Raw genomic sequence first — 22637 nt, forward strand, 5'->3', positions numbered from 1 at the left:
AGGATTAATATCTTCAGTTGGCAATAAAAATATACATGGAGCCAGTATGTGGATCAGTGCACAGGGCACAATGAGCAGGTGGGTTTTTGTGTGCTGTATGAGTTAGAACCTCTGTATGGCTTCCAGTGCACATAATTATACCGTGAATTACAATCTATTCTCCAGGGCTTTGTCCAGACCAGTTTTAAATGTCCCAAGTGACAGCTTCCATCACTTTCTTTGAGAAACTATTCCACAGGTGATAACTACATAAGTTCTGCCTGCCAGCCTTTAACTAGAAGAAATGGGCATTGCTGTGAATAATTTGCTTTTCAGGGGGATGCATTCTGACACACTTGAAGGGCACAACAAGCTATAACACCCAGCCTATTGTGCCTCACTAATTCTACATACAGAATGTGGACATTGCACTGCTGTTTATGGGTCACTTCACACTTCGAGTGCCAATACGTACATATCTATTCAGGGGACACCATCATAGGGCCTAATCACATCAGCCACACTATCAGAGGCTTGTTCACCTGCACATCTACCAATGTGATATGTGCCAGCAGTGCCCCTCTGCCATGTACATTGGTCAAACTGGACAGTCTCTACGTAAAAGAATAAATGGACACATATCAGATGTCAAGAATTATAACATTCAGAAACTAGTTGGAGAACACTTCAATCTCTCTGGTCACTCGATTACAGACCTAAAAGTCGCAATATTACAACAAAAAGACTTCAAAAACAGACTCCAATGAGAGACTGCTGAATTGGAATTAATTTGCAAACTGGATACAATTAACTTAGGCTTGAGTAGAGACTGGGAGTGGATGGGTCATTACACAAAGTAAAACTATTTCCCCATGTTTATTCTCCTCCCCGCCCCCCCAAACTGTTCCTCAGATGTTCTTGTCAACTGCTGGAAATGGCCCACCTTGATTATCACCACAAAAGGTGTGTCCCGTCCCCCCCCCCCCGCTGCTGGTATTAGCTCATCTTAAGTGATCACTCTCCTTACAGTGTGTTGATAACACCCATTGTTTCATGTCCTCTGTGTATATAAATCTCCCCACTGTATTTTCCACTGAACGCATCCGATGAAGTGAGCTGTAGCTCACGAAATCTTATGCTCAAATAAATTTGTTAGTCTCTAAGGTCCTTTTCTTTTTGCCAATACGTACATTAGTTGCTGATAATAATACTTAAAAAATATTTAAAAAAAAAATCAGATTCCAGGTATATTTTGTCAAATACAATGTCCAAGAATCTGTAATTAACAGTGTCTCTGATAATATATACTGTATTGCAATACAGAGAACCACTATCATAAATAAAGGGAGACACGGATGAATGTATAATTAAAAATGCACTAGAAATTACAAGCATAATTTATTTACTAATGTGTACTGGAATATATTTTCTGTGTAATATTTTAAAAGTGGCATTAATAAATAATAGTAAACAAAATATTTTTAAACTAAAATTTTAATAAATATTAGAATTAAATATGCTATACAATAACTGCTTCAAAATTCAAATAAAATTATTTAAATAGGAAAACCAAATTTAAAAGTATTGCAAATGGTATTTAATATAATCAAAAATATGAAAAATACACTACAAGTAATAGAGGATATTCATGTTTATAAAACTCCTTTCAGATTAATTTTTATAAAGAAAAGTGAGGTAGTTACAAATTTTAAATAGGTGTCTGAGAAGAGATCTGGGTTCTATTCCCAGCTTTACTACAGACACCCTGTGTGACGTGATGTAAATACCTGTTGATTTTTTAACAACCCTGGCACACGTAAAGTCTCTCCATAGTTGAGGGGGCAAGCAGGTTACATTATAAATCCACTTTTATGCCTCTTGTAACTTTGACTAATTTTCTTCATACTTTGTAGAAAGTTGGTTGGCCTTCACAATTAACCCAGCAATTTGCAGGCCAAAAACCCGTTTATCTAGCCCAACTGTTCGAGTTATAGGTCATCAAAAGATTTGGATCTCTCACCTCAGATATGGTTTGCTACTTCCTTCAAATTTTCCACAGTTGAATGTAACTGAAAAACACATTACATGCGGTATAGAAGAAAAGAAGTTGTATTAAAGAAAAGATAATGACCAATTGTTGCAACAAATTGTAATTATTATAATCTGTACATGAGCAGTTGGCACATATTATTTATTATTTGTATTACCATAGCAGCAATGATCCCTAGTCATGGACCACAACCCTGTTGTACTTGGTGCTGTACAAACACAATAAAAGGCAATCCCTGCCCCCAAGAGCTTACAATCAAAGCATAAGACAAGAGACAACAGATGGATAGAGACACACAGGGGAATACAAGAAAACAATGAGACAATATTTGTCAATATGACTGACTGGTTTCAGAGCACCAGTGGCCTAACTACTGTCCATTTTTTTGTAGGCATGGTGGCGAAGGTGAGTTTTAGGAGGTTAATGGGGTAGCTTGGTGGATGTTTGCAGGGAGATCCTCCCAAGGATGCGGGGCAGCACTAGCAAAGGCACAAAGGTGCTTGTTTTAAAATTTAACAAGTGGACAATGGAGGGTGGTGTCAATGAGCAAGGTGGAGTTGACATCTTGATAGTGAATGAGAAATGATGGGTAGGATGGGGATAAGCCATGAAGGACCTTGAAAATGACGACAAGTAGCTTATGTTTGATTTGATAGAGAAGAGGGTACCAATGGAAGGATTCAAAGGGGTGACATGATCAAAGTGACAATCTAGGAAAAATTATCTTTGCAGCTGCATTTTAAACGGATATGAGCAGGGCATGATTGTATTTGCCAAGGACAGAGAAAAGGCAGAGCACCCTTTCTATGTCAGTGGGGCCCCCAGCAAACCTATGAGCATCTGTGAGGTCAAGGTCTATGGCACAAAGCCCATTTCCAGGCACTAGTAGGATTTTCAGGCTGGTGGGGTCAATTTTCAGAGCTAGTCCCAACAAGGAAACAATAAAACTGGCCAGATCTCTTGGGACCACCAAGGGTTGGGCCAAGCAGGGAGAGACTGGGGAGCCAGAAAAGGAGGGGTGGGAGGGCCCAGGGTCTGCAACTAACCCTGATTCATCACTAGTGAGGGAAAGGGGGAGCCAGCCACCCTCTGGGTCCTGAGCCCCAGGGACGGGTGGGGGGGGGGGGGGAGTGGGGCATCCCACTGGCCAGAGCCCCAAGGATGAGGGGGTGGTGAGATGGAGCTAGGCATCCCAAGCCCTAATGATGGGGGGTTGAGAGGGAGCCGGGCACCCCATGGATCCGAGCAGGATCTGGGCATCCCAAGCCCCAACAACGGGGAGTTGAGGGGGAGCCAGGAACCCCACAGGCCCGAGCCCCTAGGGCGGGGGGGGAGCCGGGCACCCCACGGGCCCGAGCCCCGAGGATGGGGGGCGAGAGGGGGACCGGGCACCCCACGGGCCCGAGCCCCGAGGGCGGGGGGGGGGGAGCCGGGCACCCCACGGGCCTGAGCCCCGAGGGCGGGGGGGCGGGCCGGGCACCCCACGGGCCCGAGCCCCGAGGACGGGGGGCGAGAGGGGGACCGGGCACCCCACGGGCCCGAGCCCCGAGGACGGGGGGCGAGAGGGGGGCCGGGCACCCCACGGGCCCGAGGACAGGGGTCGGGTGCGGGGAGCCGGGCACCCCACGAGCCCGAGCCCCGAGGACGGGGGGGCGGGGGGGGGAGCCGGGCACCCCACGGGCCCGAGCCCCGAGGACGGGGGGGCGGGGGGGGATCCGGGCACCCCACGGGCCCGAGCCCCGAGGGCGGGGGGGGAGCCGGGCACCCCACGGGCCCGAGCCCCGAGGACGGGGGTGCGGGGGGGGGAGCCGGGCACCTCACGGGCCCGAGCCCCGAGGGCGGGGGGGGAGCCGGGCACCCCACGGGCCCGAGCCCCGAGGGGGGGGAGCCGGGCACCCCACGGGCCCGAGCCCCGAGGGCGGGGGTGCGGGGGGGGGAGCCGGGCACCTCACGGGCCCGAGCCCCGAGGGCGGGGGGGGAGCCGGGCACCCCACGGGCCCGAGCCCCGAGGGCGGGGGGCGAGGGGGAGCAGGCAACTCCCTCGCAGCAAGGCCAGCGGGCAGCTGAGGCGGTGATAGAAAGTAGCGAGACCCCCCCCCCCGCGCTCAACTGTTGCCATAGTAACGAAGAGGGCGGGACAGCAGCGCCCTTCGCCCCGCGCCACGTGACTGTTCGAACACTCCAATCCCAAGTTTCGCAGGGAAGGGGCGGGGCTCCAGAGCACGGCGGATTGGGCCCCGCCCCGCGCGTTCTGATTGGCAGTGTGCTCTCTCAGTCCTGCTCTGATTGGGCAGCGAATTGGCAGCTCGTTGGAAAGGCCCCCCCCTCCGAGTGCTCGGAGCGGCTCGGGTCCCGGCTGCGCGGCAGGGTGACCCCTGGGGGAGGCTTCAGTTGGACCTGCCCAGCAGGAGACCAGAGAGAGCGGATGCCGCGACGGAGGCCACGCCCAAAGGGCGGGGCCTGCAGCCCGATTAGGGGCGGGGCGTTTGGAAAGGGGCGTGGTGAGGACTGGGTGGGATTTACCTGAGGGGGGGTGGGACCTAGAGGGAAGAGCGTGATGCGGGGGGGGGGAATCTGGGTTTGGGAACCTTGGGGGGCAAGAGGGGAGGGAGATGATACTGTGGGGAGGTACCTGTGGGGGGAGGGTCAGGTCTCTGTGCGGGGAGGGAAGGATGGTCAGTGTGGGGGAGGTGACAGGACATGGGGGAGGGACTGGAGGGAGGGTCGGTGGGGGGAGCTGGGGGTGACAGGACACTGGGAGGGGTGGGAGGGATGGATGGTCTGTGGGGGGACCTGGGGGAGGAGACAGGACACTGGGAGGAGGGGAGTGAGGGTCAGTGTGGGGGGTGACAGGACACTGGGAGGAGGGGAGGGAGGGTCAGTGTGGGGGGTGACAGGACACTGGCAGGGGTAAGAGAGTGGGTCAGTGTGCGGGCTGGAGGGTGACAGGACACGGGGGGGGGAGGCAGGGTCAGTGTGGGGGGTGACAGGACACTGGCAGGGGTAAGAGAGTGGGTCAGTGTGGGGGTGGGAGGTGACAGGACACGGGGGGGGGAGGCAGGGTCAGTGTGGGGGTGGCAGGACACTGGGAGGGGTAGGAGAGTGGGTCAGTGTGGGGGTTGGGGGGTGACAGGACACTGGGAGGGGTAGGAGAGTGGGTCAGTGTGGGGGCTGGGGGGTGACAGGACACTGGGGTGGGAGGCAGGGTCAGTGTGGGGGCTGGGTCAGTGTGGGGGTGACAGGACACTGGGGTGGGAGGGGACGGAGGGTCAGTGTGGGGGGTGACAGGACACTGGGAGGGGTAGGAGAGTGGGTCAGTGTGGGGGCTGGGGGGTGACAGGACACTGGGAGGGGTAGGGGAGTGGGTCTGTGGGAGGGCTGGGGGGTAACAGGACACTGGGAGGAGGGGAGGGAGGGTCAGTGTGGGGGTGACGGGACACTGGGAGGGGTAGGAGAGTGGGTCAGTGTGAGGGCTGGGGGGTGACAGGACACTGGGAGGGGTAGGAGAGTGGGTCAGTGTGGGGGCTGGGGGGTGACAGGACACTGGGGTGGGAGGCAGGGTCAGTGTGGGGGTGACAGGACACTGGGAGGGGTAGGAGAGTGGATCAGTGTGGGGGTTAGGGGGTGACAGGACACTGGGAGGGGTAGGAGAGTGGGTCAGTGTGGGGGCTGGGGGGTGACAGGACACTGGGGGGGGAGGCAGGGTCAGTGTGGGGGTGGCAGGACGCTGGGAGGGTAGGAGAGTGGGTCAGTGTGGGGGCTGGGGGGTGACAGGACACTGGGAGGGGTAGGAGAGTGGGTCAGTGTGGGGGCTGGGGGGTGACAGGACGCTGGGAGGGGTAGGAGAGTGGGTCAGTGTGGGGGCTAGGGGGTGACAGGACGCTGGGAGGGGTAGGAGAGTGGGTCAGTGTGGGGGTGGGGGGTGACAGGACACTGGGAGGGGTGGGAGAGTGGGTCACTGTGGGGGCTGGGGGGGTGGCAGGACACTGGGAGGGGTAGGAGAGTGGGTGAGTGTGGGAGTGGGGGGTGACAGGACACTGGGGGGGGAGGCAGGGTCAGTGTGGGGGTGGGGGGGTGACAGGACGCTGGGAGGGGTAGGAGAGTGGGTCAGTGTGGGGGTGGGGGGTGACAGGACACTGGGGGGGGAGGCAGGGTCAGTGTGGGGGTGGCAGGACACTGGGAGGGGTAGGAGAGTGGGTCAGTGTGGGGGTGGGGGGTGACAGGACACTGGGGGGGGAAGCAGGGTCAGTGTGGGGGTGGCAGGACGCTGGGAGGAGGGGAGGCAGGGTCAGTGTGGGGGTGGCAGGACGCTGGGAGGGGTAGGAGAGTGGGTCAGTGTGGGGGTGGGGGGTGACAGGATGCTGGGAGGAGGGGAGGCAGGGTCAGTGTGGGGGTGGCAGGACGCTGGGAGGGGTAGGAGAGTGGGTCAGTGTGGGGGCTAGGGGGTGACAGGACGCTGGGAGGGGTAGGAGAGTGGGTCAGTGTGGGTGTGGGGGGTGACAGGACGCTGGGAGGGGTAGGAGAGTGGGTCAGTGTGGGGGCTAGGGGGTGACAGGACGCTGGGAGGGGTAGGAGAGTGGGTCAGTGTGGGGGTGGGGGGTGACAGGACACTGGGAGGGGTGGGAGAGTGGGTCACTGTGGGGGCTGGGGGGGTGGCAGGACACTGGGAGGGGTAGGAGAGTGGGTGAGTGTGGGAGTGGGGGGTGACAGGACACTGGGGGGGGAGGCAGGGTCAGTGTGGGGGTGGGGGGTGACAGGACGCTGGGAGGGGTAGGAGAGTGGGTCAGTGTGGGGGTGGGGGGTGACAGGACACTGGGGGGGGAGGCAGGGTCAGTGTGGGGGTGGCAGGACGCTGGGAGGGGTAGGAGAGTGGGTCAGTGTGGGGGCTAGGGGGTGACAGGACGCTGGGAGGGGTGGGAGAGTGGGTCAGTGTGGGGGTGGGGGGTGACAGGACACTGGGGGGGAGGCAGGGTCAGTGTGGGGGTGACAGGACACTGGGAGGGGTAGGAGAGTGGGTCAGTGTGGGGGCTGGGGGGTGACAGGACGCTGGGAGGGGTGGGAGAGGGTCAGTGTGGGGGTGGGGGTGACAGGACACTGGGAGGGGTGGGAGAGGGTCAGTGTGGGGGCTGGGGGGTGGCAGGACGCTGGGAGGGGTGGGAGAGTGGGTCAGTGTGGGGGGTGACAGGACACTGGGGGGGGAGGCAGGGTCAGTGTGGGGGTGGCAGGACGCTGGGAGGGGTGGGAGAGTGGGTCAGTGTGGGGGTGGGGGGTGACAGGACGCTGGGAGGGGTAGGAGAGTGGGTCAGTGTGGGGGTGGGGGGTGACAGGACACTGGGGGGGGAGGCAGGGTCAGTGTGGGGGTGGCAGGACGCTGGGAGGGGTAGGAGAGTGGGTCAGTGTGGGGGCTAGGGGGTGACAGGACGCTGGGAGGGGTAGGAGAGTGGGTCAGTGTGGGTGTGGGGGGTGACAGGACGCTGGGAGGGGTAGGAGAGTGGGTCAGTGTGGGGGCTAGGGGGTGACAGGACGCTGGGAGGGGTAGGAGAGTGGGTCAGTGTGGGTGTGGGGGGTGACAGGACGCTGGGAGGGGTAGGAGAGTGGGTCAGTGTGGGGGCTAGGGGGTGACAGGACGCTGGGAGGGGTAGGAGAGTGGGTCAGGGTGGGGGTGGGGGGTGACAGGACGCTGGGAGGGGTGGGAGAGGGTCAGTGTGGGGGCTGGGGGGTGGCAGGACGCTGGGAGGGGTAGGAGAGTGGGTCAGTGTGGGGGTTGGGGGGTGGCAGGACACTGGGAGGGGTAGGAGAGTGGGTCAGTGTGGGGGTGGGGGGTGACAGGACACTGGGGGGGGAGGCAGGGTCAGTGTGGGGGTGGCAGGACGCTGGGAGGGGTAGGAGAGTGGGTCAGTGTGGGGGCTGGGGGGTGACAGGACGCTGGGAGGGGTAGGAGAGTGGGTCAGTGTGGGGGTGGGGGGTGACAGGACACTGGGGGGGGAGGCAGGGTCAGTGTGGGGGTGGCAGGACGCTGGGAGGGGTAGGAGAGTGGGTCAGTGTGGGGGCTAGGGGGTGACAGGACGCTGGGAGGGGTAGGAGAGTGGGTCAGTGTGGGGGCTAGGGGGTGGCAGGACGCTGGGAGGGGTGGGAGAGTGGGTCAGGGTGGGGGTGGGGGGTGACAGGACGCTGGGAGGGGTGGGAGAGGGTCAGTGTGGGGGCTGGGGGGTGGCAGGACGCTGGGAGGGGTAGGAGAGTGGGTCAGTGTGGGGGTTGGGGGGTGGCAGGACACTGGGAGGGGTGGGAGAGTGGGTCAGTGTGGGGGTGGCAGGACGCTGGGAGGGGTGGGAGAGGGTCAGTGTGGGGGTGGGGGTGACAGGACACTGGGAGGGGTAGGAGAGTGGGTCAGTGTGGGGGCTGGGGGGTGACAGGACGCTGGGAGGGGTGGGAGAGGGTCAGTGTGGGGGTGGGGGTGACAGGACACTGGGAGGGGTAGGAGAGTGGGTCAGTGTGGGGGTGGGGGGTGACAGGACACTGGGGGGGGAGGCAGGGTCAGTGTGGGGGTGGCAGGACGCTGGGAGGGGTGGGAGAGGGTCAGTGTGGGGAGGGCTGGGGGGGCAGCACCCTGGGCGGGGCGGGGGTCGGGGGGAAGCAGAGAAGCAGGGGGGGGGCTGGGGGTGGGAGAGGCTAGTGGGGAGGGGAGCAGAGGGGCGTGGTCTCCGCCAGGGTTCCCGGGTCCCTCTTTCCAGGAGGGGCGGGGGCGGGGGTGGGCGTGGCTCCGGCGCGGCGCCCGGGTCTCTCTCAGGAGCAGCAGGGGGAGCGCTCAGCCTCGCTCCCCGTCTCTCCGAAGGGGAGGGGGAAGGGGAGGGCAGGGGGCGTGGCTCCGCTTGGCTCCCACGTCCCCTCGCTCGCGCTCTCTCTCTGCCTCTCTCCTCCTTCACAGGGTGACACGTCTGCAGGGTGAGTGAGTGGCATTGGCAGACTGTCAATCCCTCACCAAAGCGGCCATCAAACAACATAAAACACACACAGTCACTGGGCTGCTGGGCTCATAAATTCCAGCTGGCTGATATTTTTGCACATTGCTTTGCAGAGAGTGTGTAATTAATTTTTTTACAGTTCTTTCCCCTTTATTTCCGCTCTTTTCTTTGCACAAGTTCAAACTTTTGATAGCTGCAATTTTGCCCCCATTGTACAGACTTGGGATCATTTGTTATTTTTTGGGGGGGGAGGGCAATTAATTTTTTTCATCTGTGTTTGTGTTTTCGTGGGCTTTTTTTAATGTTGCAATTTGGGGATGGGGGTGTTTGCTTGGTTTGTTGTGGTTTTTGCTGTTTGCCACCCTCTTAACTTTTTAAGGATTTGAAAGCAAGTTTTTTGTGTTTTTTTTTTTTATTTGCCTTTTTTTACGAAGAAGATTTTTTTTTTTTTGGACAAGTGGAGGAAAGACAAAAAACAATAAAAATAAAAAAGAGGAAGAGAGAAAGGAAAAAAAGCTTTGGAGGAAGATTGTACGAGAGAGAGAATTGCAGAAACCTCATCAACTCATTTATTTAAGCCACAAATATTATTATGATGAAAGAAGATTGTAACTAAAGAAGCGAGTGATTTACTGCACTGGAAAGAAGAGAGTGGAATAAACAACTGAGATCCGGTGAAATACTAAATACTGATTTTTTTTTTTTTTTAATTTGCGAGAGCAAAATAACAACAAACAGGAACTGAAATTGACTACAAGAGCCAGAGATTTATTTGCATTTTCTTTTCTAAGCACAAACCTCCTTCCTCTGATTGTGAGGCTGTTTTTGCCGTTTCTCCTGCTGCTATCTCTGAAAGTGCATTGATTGGGCTGCGGTAGGAGGTATGGATGATCAGTCCAGGATGTTGCAGACTCTGGCCGGTGTGAACCTGGCTGGCCACTCGGTGCAGGGGGGGATGGCTCTGCCTCCTCCCCATGGACATGAAGGGGCAGACGGCGACGGCAGAAAGCAGGACATCGGAGACATCCTCCATCAGATCATGACCATCACTGACCAAAGCCTGGATGAGGCACAAGCAAAGTTGGTTTCGTCTAATTAAACCTTGTCTTTTTGTGTGTGTGTGTGGTTTTTGTTTCTCTCCCTCCTGCTCCTCTGCAGAGACCAGGCGTCTCACAGTTAGAGCAACTTAATACTGTAGGAGAAATTTCAAGCAGCAAAGGCAAAATCAAAGTTGCTATTAATTATCTGTAAAATATAAATATGTGATGCTTGTACCATTTTTTTCTGTTCCATTTGATTTACACCTATGCGTAGAAGGCTGTTGCTCATACATTCCCATTTTCATTTCCATGTCTTTAGACACTATCTGGCTGACACTCATTTAAAAATCACCATCCCGCAATATTTGTTCTTCGCGAGACTTTGATTTCTTGTTAAGAAGTGTAACTTTTTTCTTTCCTTCTCTCCTGCCCCTGAAGTGGTGGCAGATGAATTACAAAGGTGACAAGATATTGCTTCAGGGAGAAAACCCTCAATGTTTGAAATCACAGTAAATACAAAACAAAGAATATGAACTCTGGAAGTTCTCTCCTTTAACAAATCAGTTCTAATGTAGAGGAATGGAAAGTACTCGAGACAGGCTTTGATTTATACACTTAGTATACCGGGGAATTTACATAAAGCTAATTTGACTTTAAAATAAACAGATGAAAAGAAACCATTTAAACATGGCTTTAAAACCAAACTTCTATGAGTGTCACAAGTCTGCAAGTGGCAGGCAGGCTGGGGCTACCTGGATCTTTTACTTGTCACCAAGTCCCTGCCTTGGGGATAAACGAGAGAAGGCATTTGAAACTCCCTTTTGTTTGCTCCTCTTGTCCCTGAATTTAAATATCCTCACATTTCTTGTTAATGTTTGCTACTTTTCACACAATATGATTATGTTGCCTGGTAGCCTACAGGGCAAATATGTACCTCCCCCAGTCGCAGCCAAAAGCTGTAGCCAAAGATTCCTTGTCACTTGTAATTAACTTTACTTCCTATTACTTTGCATGGAATATATGAACAGTAAAATGCAGAGACACAATTAAATCATTTTACTGTGGAAAGACGCCATATTATCAAATAGCTTTTGTTAATACATTTGTTTTTTCCTGTTTTTCAGAAAGCATGCACTGAACTGCCACAGAATGAAGCCTGCTCTGTTCAGTGTCCTGTGTGAAATCAAAGAGAAAACAGGTAAGAGCCCAGGAGTAACGTGGCTTTAAATCGAACTCCAAATAGGTAAACATTGCAATACTTCTCGAAGCTTAGATTCTGCGAGCCTGGGAGCTGCTTTAGGCACCGCAGCCATCTTTGATCATTGCCTCCTTTCCTGCTTCTGATCTTGGGAGGGGAGGGGAGAGGGAGAATGTAATAAATCTGGAGCAAATTTTACAATTCATAATCCCGATGTAAAATGAAATGTAGATGAAAATGATCGTGTGTCACCGTCCACAGAGTAAATTCCCCCTCTGGCTGCAATCAGGGAAGTAACACCGAGCAACCAGGCTCTCTCTGCCTTGTTTGTATGTCAATTTCTTAAAGGAGCAACGTGAGATTGGAGAAGCCAATTGCAATGCAGAGTAGAGAGCAAGGGAACAACATAGCCGGCAACTTTCTGCTTGACTCGGGCCACCTTAAATATGTTGTTGGACACATTCGGATGACAGATTCAAACTAGTACATTATGTAGGAAATTAACTGTAGTCTTAAGAAATGCTAAAGGGTGTGTGTGTATAAATGTGTCCACACATGTTCACATACATACAGATATACACTGTTGTATATAATACATTTATTTTTATGTACATTTACCTTGTGAGGGTTATATATGTACATGAGTATTTCTGTCTGTAGATATTGCTATTCATATCCATATATCTGTAGACAAAAAATTACAGCAAAAAACACCCCTGAAGTTTTCTAAAAAATGTATTTCAATTATATGGAATAAAAAAAGGGTAGAAGCAAGTTAGTAGCATATACTTTTTATATATTTACAGTTGTTCTATATGTTACAAATAAGATTTTGAAAAGAGCATTTCAGGTAACTGTGGTAACAAAATGTAATGCCCACTTTAACAGTGTATTATTTAGAATTCTAGTTCTTGAACTTGTTCTACACATTCAGGATAAAAGTGCATTGGAGTTCAACCTAGATACAGAATATTTCTTTTATAACTATAACACTTACCATGTAAATAGCACTTTCAAGAGTTGTACAAACATTAATCATATATATGTGCTCTACAAAAATTATTTCTTCATATAATACCGAACATGTTAAAGGAGCAGTAAACTTTGTAAGCAGTAACATGTCTAAATATACAATTCTGTCTGGATGCGCCACATTTTCAGAGAAAACAGAACAAAAATGCTGTTGATGCTGAGGATAGCATTAGCACCTAGACTGTAGGGAGTGAAGTTAAGAGTGTAAAAGTTGTAGAATGCTTTCTTCCAATATTTGTCTGTAGGGAGCACAGCAAAGTCTTAATTTTTTTTTGGTGCAATAATATTTTAAACACCAGAATTGTTCTTCCCAAAAGCGTTGACAAATTAATTTTGTTAAGACACATTTAAACTTTATAGCAGCTTGTGGGTATGTTCTTTGACCCCACTGACTGGAGAAAAATTAATTGCTTTTTAGAGGGGAGGATTTTGAAAAGTATTGTATGTAATATGATGAGAAGCAAGAGCATTATTAAGGCCTGACTAACTTTTTTTAAAAAATCTGTATACTAGCTTTTTAGTTGCTCTTGAAAATTATAGTTCTCAATTGCAGTCTGAAGATAAAAAAAATTACATATGACTACAGAATAAGACATCAAACATTAAATCACAGTGAATCTTAACTAAGAAACCTAAAAGTACATAGTTTTCAGTAAATTCATGTCCAAAGGTTTCCTTGCTATCAGGACTCCACTTCAGTTTCTGCTGACAGCTAAGCACTGGGGTATTGACTGTGTTGTGAATATTAAGATTGATTCTGCTTTATATTGCATTATATTGCTCTGGATAAGGGAATGATTTCCCCCCTCTCTACGCCACACACATACACCCTTTGTGCCTTGATCACAGTTAACCCCCACCCCTCCTTTTGGTTCATATTTGTTTTCTTGTCTTTTTCTAAACTTTTTGCCCAGCCAGCTCCAGAGCTAACCAAGCAACCTGCCTTTGATGTTTAGACATTTTGCAGCAGGCAGATTTCAATTAAGAAGGCGTAGGTCCTGCGATCACTTATTTGCACAGGGCTTAGCCTCACTGCTTTGAAAGGAAAGTATAGTCAACCACATGTCAGAGGTGAGTTGAGAATTAAAAACAAGTCTTTTCAGAAACAGGGATTACTGGCAGTGGGTGCTTGGTAAGGCCATTGCTGTTTCAGAAGCGAGAAGGAAACTGACAAGGGAAGAGATTTTGTGATTTCAGATGTTTCTGGGGATTTCAGTGATAATTTGTAAATTGAGATCTTGCTTTTGTGTCTTGACTTGTGGAGCCAAGTTTGCAAGTTATCTCTTTTGTAAAATAGCTAAGAGCCAACAAAGAGTGAAGGCGTCCGTCTGGCCAAAGGCGAGATCCTGCCAGCCCCAGCAACTGGGAAAGGATAGGATTATGCACTGAGTGATTGATGGAGGTAAATCCACCCCCCTCCAAACTGTTCCCATAGGGGCATATTCACTCAGGATCTCCCAGTTGAGATTAAATGACTGTATAGACATTAGTAAGTGTTACCAAAGCAAAGAAAATATGAAAGAAATTTCTAGCATATTTTCTCTGATCTGTTTCAATGAGAAAAAAGTGTAAATACTCATTGTAAACAGTTCCGAATTTGTAGGTTAAACAGTTTGGGATGCAATTAAAGTAGGGGTTCTCCCCCATTGGTCTTCACTGCCTTTTGCTCAAAATAATTTAATCAAGATGCAATTGGATTGTGCCTCAATACTTAATTATTTATAATCTGAGGAAAAGTTTACCTTGGTGTTAGTAATGGAAATTACTGTCATGGTTTATCTCTATCTAGTTTAAGGAGACAGAAAGAATCTAGCCTTTGCATGAAGTGTAATTTCAGTCAGGTCTTTTCAAAAATAAGGAATTAAGAAATGCAACTATGCAGACCTTTTTATATTTAATTGCATTCATTTTTAATACTTTGCTGGTGGATTATTATTGTTCAGCATAGCTAGTGAGGACTTTGCTAGATTGGTAGAAAGAGAATGTTTAGGGGAACCCCCAGTTTCAGGTGAATTAACCATATCAGATGCCTGTAGATATCAAAATACATTTCCTCAAGGGTTAGTAGATGCATTATGTTTATTAAAGATTTTTCACTCTGCCTTATTTAGAAGTAGGTAGCTGAAGAGTTTTTTTTCTGTGAGATATTTATCATGTTCAAAGTAATTAATTACAAAATCTAATCTGACATTTATTTTTACATTTTAAAAAATACTGTGTTCTGTATAAATCAACTTTAAAACAAACAAACAAACAAACAAATAAACATATACTGGTATGTGCGTTCCTAAAGGCAGCCACCGGGTAGCAGGTTTTCATAAAGATGACTAACTGCCACTTATTTATTTAATTAATACAAAGAAAATTGAGCCCCAAAGTTTTATTGAAGCTCCTCTAGTAAAATAGGAAGATAAGAAAAATAGGTCTGTCTAGTGGCTGCGTTGTGTTACATTTTTATCTGTATCTGTTCTAATAGATGTCACTTCAGAATCTGGAGTCACATCTGTTGCATACCTTTGTATCAATCTTTCTGTCCTCCTATCGATATCATAGTCTGATGTATGTATGTCGTTTTGTATGTACACTGTTTACTGTTAAGAAAAGCTTAGATTCAGAATCTGATTATTTTTACACTTTAGTAAATTTCTATACCTGAAGTACTATATTTACATATGTAAATATAACTGAAATATATTCATTCTGATGTTCTTAAAAATGGTTAGGGAATTGCAGTTATTTCCCAGTGGAATTCCATATTATTGCGCTGTACTGATAGATGATCTGTACCATCATAGTCTCTTGCCTTTTTATGTTGTTTTTAAAAATTATGTTAAAAAAAATCCAAACAATGACAGCTGCCAACCAAACCCTAATTTACTGTCACCACAAACCCTAAATAGCATTCATTTACTAGTAATGCCTAATGGCATACCTGATGGTTTGCCAGATTTGTGGCCTTTCTGAGGCTTATAAGCAGGACTGACTTGGGAAGATCATAAAACTTAATGAACTTCTCGACTGCAGGAGGTGTCCGCAGGGGAAGAGAAAGGCCTGCTTGGCTGGTTGGGCTGGTTGAACTATTTTTTTATGTCTAAAGAGAGAGGGGAAAAAATGATGATTAAAAATGTTCTGCCTTCATGCAGAGTTTTGTTGCAGAGGATGAAAAGATTTTTAGATATGGAAAACAGATGAATAGCGAAGTTAACAATGAGATTAATTTCTTGCTATTCGCCATGTAAGCTGAAACCTTTATTTTTATTGCTACAACTGTAACTAGCCATCCATCGCCATTCTGATGATTAAAGGGCTATCTCATGCCCTCACTCCACAGCAAAACTCTCACATGGCCCAATTCTTTGGCGGTTTTCAGGAACACCTCTAAGGATTTCACAGTATATCAACCAAAGTGGCCATTATCTAACCAGCCTTGGAAAGGCCTCATATTTTCTCCCTCTTGCAGTAAGAATTTGAAAATATCAACCCCTCCTTCAATCTGGATCTTTTTAACTGAACTGCAAGGTTGCTTTCTTACATTCAATTCATTTTAACTTTGCAGTATTTGAAAACTATCCTATAATGCCAATCATTTTTAATAAAATAAAACAATCGCTAATGAAAAGTTCAGAGAGAAATGTGGAGCGGTATAGTAACATTGTTATGATGTCTCTGTTCGCTATTTTTAAAATTGCGACGTTATTCAATGAAGATATTTTTTAAAAAATAGGCTATGCAGTCCTCCTGTGTCCTTATCAGGCTCTGGAGGGTCATCTGTAATTTCCTTCGACTAGATTAGCAAGTGAACAGTGTGGAGTAAAAATCTACATCTTTCTTGCCATGTGGGATTGTTTCTTTTTAATATTCAGAATTTTAAGGAACAATCAACTAAAACATCACAGAATTCTTAAATGATATATTTTAAAAGTATTTATGATTAAATATATTCCAATTCATGACATCCAATAGTATGTTACGCCACTTACACCACCTGAATGGTAATGGTATCACTTCGCCTCATAAATGTTCTACTAGTAAAAATTAAATTGAATTAAGTATCTCGTTGCCATTTTGTCATCCGTTCCAAACCTACATAGAGACAAAGTGCCATTTCCATGGTGGTTCTTTAGCCAGTGTGAGATTTATGTATGTATGTATTTATTTATCTATCCAATTTATTTATTTTGGCCAAGAAAAAGAATGGTTCTTGTGATTCCCCTCCCCCCTCCCCATACATCTGACCTTTTGTTTTAGAGGACTTGTTACTGCATACTACCTTTACACCAAGCCATTTTAGAGCTCCTTCATATATTTAAATAACATACAAGCTTTCACTTGATTACAAGGATCTGTTTCCAGACCATCTCCCCTCCCCCCCCAAGATAAAATTAGACCTATTTTTCAATACTAACTCAGTACGAGCAGGTAATTCTTTTATTTTCTGCCTCATTTTTGGAGGGTTTCATTTTGTTCTTGAATATTAAACAAACTTGCACATTTGTAAATATTTTAAAATGATTGTGAGCTACCACCAGGTTTATTTTATCATCACAGTAATTTAAATTTATTTTTGATTTGGTATAAATAAATATAATAGTAGATAGTGATCCGAGCCATCCAAGGCCATCCCGTATTTTACAAATTTAATAGATTTGTCAACCAGGTTTGTTCAGCTTTCAGTGAAAGATACACACTTCCATGATTTGGATATTATGCTATCCTGATTCAATTTAAATATTAATTTGTGTGAAACATTAATGTATATTGCAATCTACCTTAGACAAGTATATGCAGAATTAAAATATGAAATTGCTTCAAATGTAGTAAAAGGTTTAAATACACATGCAATATATATTATTAATATATAATGCGATAAAGCGAGATTGTTTAGCTTATATTTATTCTGAATTTTTTAAACTGTTTTACAGTTCTGTGAGTGTCACATGAATATTTTTAAGTAAAATAAGAACGAATAATAAGTTCGTATACTAACTAGTTAAAATAAATAGGGACTTGAGTTTTTCTTTTCTTGTATAATTGATGGAATTAGATGTAGCTGTTTGTATTCTGTGAATTGACACCATGAGAAGAATGCTTTGTTTGTTTTCTCAGCAGTCATGTTTAATGCTATTCGCTTATCAAGGTGATCAGCATGGTTCAGATAACACATGCCTGACACAGCCTGCCTTTTTTCACCATCATGTTGACCTTTTGTCACATTTGCTTTTCTCTGGTAGGCAATTCATGTCTTTAAGTATGAATGGAGTAAATAATTCACATCAATATTTAATATAAATTATTAAAGTTTGTGTCAGCTCCTATAGTTCCTGCTTTTATAAAGTTAGAGTAGTACATCAACCAAACTGATGAATTACGCTTTTCAGCTGGACATTAGAGCTATTCCACTGTTATCTTTACAACCTAAGTAAACAAGGGAGTTACATATGAAGGGAAACGAAGCTCTGTGCTTGAATACTATTTATATTTTTCAGGAGGGGCTATGCATATTCTTTAGAAAGGGGGAAAATGCTAGCTAAATAGCTGTAGTATTTTAATGTGTGAATTCCGAAACTTTATTCTTATTGTTTATAAGCTGTAAATAGAAACATAGCAAACACCACTGAACTTGACATTTTCTTCCTCATCTTGTTACTAGCCTTACATGAGCACTTACGATCTATCCAAAGGCTTAGATTATGCTTACTTGTTTGTTTTTTATTTTGTTTGTTTTGGAGTTGCTTTCTGGTTTTTTTGTTTCCTTTGTAGCCCAATTTTTACAGAATCTTCTGGAGATGAGTGATAAATTAGTTCAGAGATTATGAAGTTTCTGATCTCTTCAGTCTTTGGTTATAAATTATAACACATATTTTACAAGCTAAATAATCTGTTATTGAAACTAGACTGATTTTTTAAAAATAAAAAATAACGATTTAATGCAGCAGCTGTTGCAGTGCATATTTGTTGCTAAAGAGAGCTGAAACAAAGGACATTTTGCATAGAAGTATATAAACAAAATCATTATGAATTTATTTTTCTTATTTCATCTTAGTGTTTTTTATTTAAATTCTGTTTTTAAAGAGAAATCCTATTTCAAGTTACACAGTCATGTGAAATTGTTGTACCAATATCAGAATCCACTGAATAACATGGGTCATATAATACTACAAATCAATCATTTTGGGAGTTTCTCTATCATGTGTTTACAGGTCAAAACCTCTTGTTATATTTATGTTATGCATCAACTTTAAAGCTAATCTCTTAGTCTGCATTGTCCAGCAGGTGGCTTTTCAAGTATGATTTGATTTTTATTTATTTATTGTCGGTACAAAAATGGATTAAATAATATTACTCTGAATTTAAAAATACGGAAAAGAGTAACTATTTTGCAGTATATGTGTACATATATGACAGAGCAAATGAAAGTATCTAGAGATCTTCTACTACATAATCTAAATTAAGATTCTAAACAGACATTACAGATGCTGGTAACTTTGGCAATTATCGTTTTGTTTGGTGAACAGTAGTAAAACAGTGTGCGGTAAAAGTGTTTAGAGAGAGAGGATAAATAAATTGAACAGTTTTGCAATGCAAAGTGGTTTGTGGTGTTTTTGAGGATTTCTTGGCTCTTGCTTAACTGCTATTGTGAAGCCTGGAGCAGATTTTCCCATTGCTAATGCCCTAGAAGTATTAATTCACTTTGATATGCTAATTAGAGGGCATTATGCAAGAAATGAGATTAAGTGGCAGCATGAAGCCATTTGCCTGTCAGTAAATTGAGAGCTTTAGCATCAGGAGGAGCTTTGTTTTTTCTGAGTTTCTCTTGGTTTTGCATATAAATAAAATTGATTGAAAGGTCTAGAGAAGCTTCTAGAACATTGGTGATTCTTTTTCTCTTTCTATGATTATTTAAACTTCATGTTAAAGGCTTTCTTTGAATATTAATTGATCTAATGGGAGCTACTGAACATGAAGAATTTCATTGTATTCTCAGTTACTGTACCTTAACAAAAGAAAAGTATTCAAATTCTTTGTGTCATCTGATTTTTGTGGCATTATTTCAGGTATACCTTACGACTTTGCATTGTAAACTCTGATCAGTGCTAACTATTACTGGGCTGATGTTCTTGCCAGTTTTAGCACAACAAAGGCCTGATTTCAGAGGTGCTGAACAGCTGAAGTCAGCGGTAGGTGTGGATACCTGGGGAATCAGGCCTTGAGCTTTTATCATCCCAACTCAGTTGTAGGGTGTTCCATTATGTCTTATGTAAACTGGAGATATATTTGGGATCATTTGGGAAGGAAGAAGTTGTAACACTGGCCATAGATTTTATTCAACTGCCAGAAAAGTATATTTGAAGTAACATTAAGGGGTTGACTTAAATCCATAAAAGCAAGGAAATTCTGAGTTAATGCTTAAACTCTGCCCTTAACTCAACCCATTGAACCTATTTATTAGAGTATATATGAGTCCTAAGATAACTGTGCTGAGACCCCTGCAGTATTATGGCACTGTGGGATGAGTCAAAGAGAGTCTCTGATTTAGCTCAAAATTTCCTGGCTCTTGTGGCTTTAATTCAGACTCTGGTGTCTCTTAAATATAGTTCGCAAAAAGAAAAGGAGTACTTGTGGCATCTTAAGAGACTAACCAATTTGTCTGAGCATAAGCTTTCGTGACCTACAGCTCACTTCATTGGATGCATCTATATATATATAAATATAGTTGTGTTGTTCAGTTTCCCCTTATGGAAATGTACAAACATATAACAGAAGTAATGCAGGACAATGAAATTTTTTTAAATATCTCTGGCCCTCTCCCTGATTGCTTGTAGGATATGAGGGTTTGTATGTCTCCACTGTACACATCTCCTTCATAGATCATTATCTTAAAGCCAATCAGGGGGTAGTTTTAGAATGATCATGCTTGTGATGAGCCCCAGTAATTAAAAAAGAAGCCCCAGTGTGGGGCTCCATAGTTCTGGCAGCTGATTTCTAACACTACTGGGGAATTTTTAACATCATAACATAAGACACAATAAACCATACTGACTTCTTCAGAGCCATATAGATTATCAGGTCATTGCAACTGGCATGCACACCACAGTGTCTGTGCTCATGTGTAACTTCCAGTAATATAAATAGTAGGTACAAGCATGCCCATAGAGGGGAGAATAAAGACCTCTCTCTATTGATTAAGAATCCTTGTTACATTTTTTGTGAAATGTGGTTACCATATTGGCCCATTAACTGCTTTTGAAAATGAAATAATTGGTTATTTTTAATCCCCACCACTGTCTGAACTACTTGAACAAATAAATCTTCATTAGAAATTCACAACCTGAAAACTTTCATTAACAAAATGAAACCATTTTGGAGTTAGATGGGAAACCGAATAGCTTCTGAAACCACAAAACCAAATTTTCTCAAAAGAAGTAACCTAATGTGCCAAGAATCAGCAAACGTTCACTTTCACGTTAAAACCTCTTGAATAAAAATGCTAAATAATGAACACATTAACAGGCTTATCTTAACTATATCCTTAATAATGCAGACTATGGGGCACTGAAAGGCAGTATAATCTACAATATAGAGTATACAGGACTGGGAGCTTGAAAGTTATGGATTTTAATCATTTGAAGCCTAATCTTGTTCCCACTGAAGTTAGAGACAAAACTGAAGTTAATGGAAGTTTTGCCACTGACTTCAGTGGGGCAGGGTTTCACTGTTTGTGTCTCAGCTGACCCATCTATAAAATGGGGATATTATTTTCCTATTAAAAAGAAAAGGAGGACTTGTGGCACCTTAGAGACTAACCAATTTATTTGAGCATGAGCTTTCGTGAGCTACAGCAAGCTCATGCTCAAATAAATTGGTTAGTCTCTAAGGTGCCACAAGTCCTCCTTTTCTTTTTGCGAATACAGACTAACACGGCTGTTACTCTGAAACCTGTTATTTTCCTATTGAGGATCATTGTGAAGATTGATCAACAAATGTTTGTACTATATGTTGAAGTTGTAAAATGTTATGCAGATGGTAAGTATCATTAAAATTGCTATGATGTGTTATATATGAAGAAATATAGGAAATAGCAATCAAATCACTTTCTAGTGGCCATTACTACTTAAATTATAGTATTCCTAAATGATGTCCCACCTATTGAAGGCTAACTAGATTAAGCTTTCCGTAGCGGATTTGCTTTTCTGTATGTTAATTGGGGATGATATTATTCTGAATCAGTGCTGTAGCAGAATGAAAACAGGGTCCTGATTTTATATTTATTTTTATTTAATGATTTAAAACAAAAAAAAACATTGTCCACAATAGACAATGATTGGTGTTTTACTTTGCTGGTGAATGTTCACAGATACCATTACACAACTGGCAGGATATTTAAAGCACTGATTACAAATGTTTGTTGATTAAAGAAGCTTTTCATGCTTTTAGAGAATATTTGTAATTGCGCTAAATAACACTGAGATGTTTGTGTATTTTCTTATAAGTTAGATGCCGGTTGCAGGAGAGACTGTCACTAGTAATAACAAGTTACACTAGATTGTGCAATGATTCTTATTTGACTTCAAGGATATATTTATTACCATTTTTGAACAAATTATACTAACATGAAAAGTTGTGGAAATGATTGTGCACTAGATAAGGTGATACATTACAGGAGTGGTTGGGTTTATGGAGCTTTATGCTGAGGTTTTCTCAAAAATTATAGCGCAGTCCTGTCACTATAAAACCCAGTGATACAGTTGGTAATAACATGCACTGGAAGTATTTTTAGTTTTCACTTGTTATTCAAATAGAGTAGGAACTATCCGTTTTTCTACCTCCTCTTTTTTCCCTTTGTTGCAATCTCTCTCTCTCTCTCTCTCTCTCTCTATTTTTTTTTTAAAGCAGAATGTCTCAGGTTTTGGTAGTGACTGCAGGTAGTGCCCTAAGGGTGAAATCCTTACCCCTCAGAAGTCAATGTGAGTTTTGTCAAGAGTTCAGGGTGAGAAGGATTTGGCTGTTAAGTGAAATTTGCCCCCGTGCAGTGAACCCATACAAGTCCTTTGGCACCGTTAAGTCCAGTGTTAAAGGCTCAACTAGTGCATAGGCCAGTGGTTCTCAAATTTTTGTACTGGTGACCACTTTCACATAGCAAGCCTCTGAGTGCGACCCCCCCCCCCCCCATATCAATTAAAAACACTTTTTTATATATTTAACACCATTATAAATGCTGGAGGCAAAGCGGGGTTTGCGGTGGAGGCTGACAGCTCGTGAACCGCCATGTAATAACCTCGCAACCCCGGAGGGGTCCTAACCCCCCAGTTTGAGAACCTCTGACATAGGCCTTGTGTGAGTGAGCCTGCTGCACTGGGGTAAATTTCACCCTCAGT

The 22637-nt window shown here is 45.4% G+C and overlaps 1 protein-coding gene across 4 annotated transcripts in view; it reads left to right on the forward strand.

Annotated features, from left to right (window-relative positions):
• The first annotated feature begins 8802 nt into the window (after positions 1-8802).
• PBX3 (PBX homeobox 3) overlaps positions 8803-22637 on the forward strand; it is a 158554-nt gene continuing 144719 nt past the window's right edge. The window contains exons 1-2 of one of the 4 annotated variants that reach the window (XM_027823494.3): positions 8803-8971; positions 11156-11229. In XM_027823494.3, coding sequence (XP_027679295.2) covers positions 11181-11229 — 49 coding nt within the window. In that variant the 5' untranslated portion in view covers positions 8803-8971; positions 11156-11180. Of the gene's footprint in view, positions 10072-10958; positions 11014-11155; positions 11230-22637 lie in introns of those variants that run through there. The other 3 variants (XM_007060938.4, XM_027823499.3, XM_027823495.3) reach the window with 3 other exon arrangements.

The sequence above is a fragment of the Chelonia mydas genome, chromosome 16 (genome assembly GCF_015237465.2).
Source record: "Chelonia mydas isolate rCheMyd1 chromosome 16, rCheMyd1.pri.v2, whole genome shotgun sequence".
Classification (NCBI taxonomy): Eukaryota; Metazoa; Chordata; order Testudines; family Cheloniidae; genus Chelonia; species Chelonia mydas.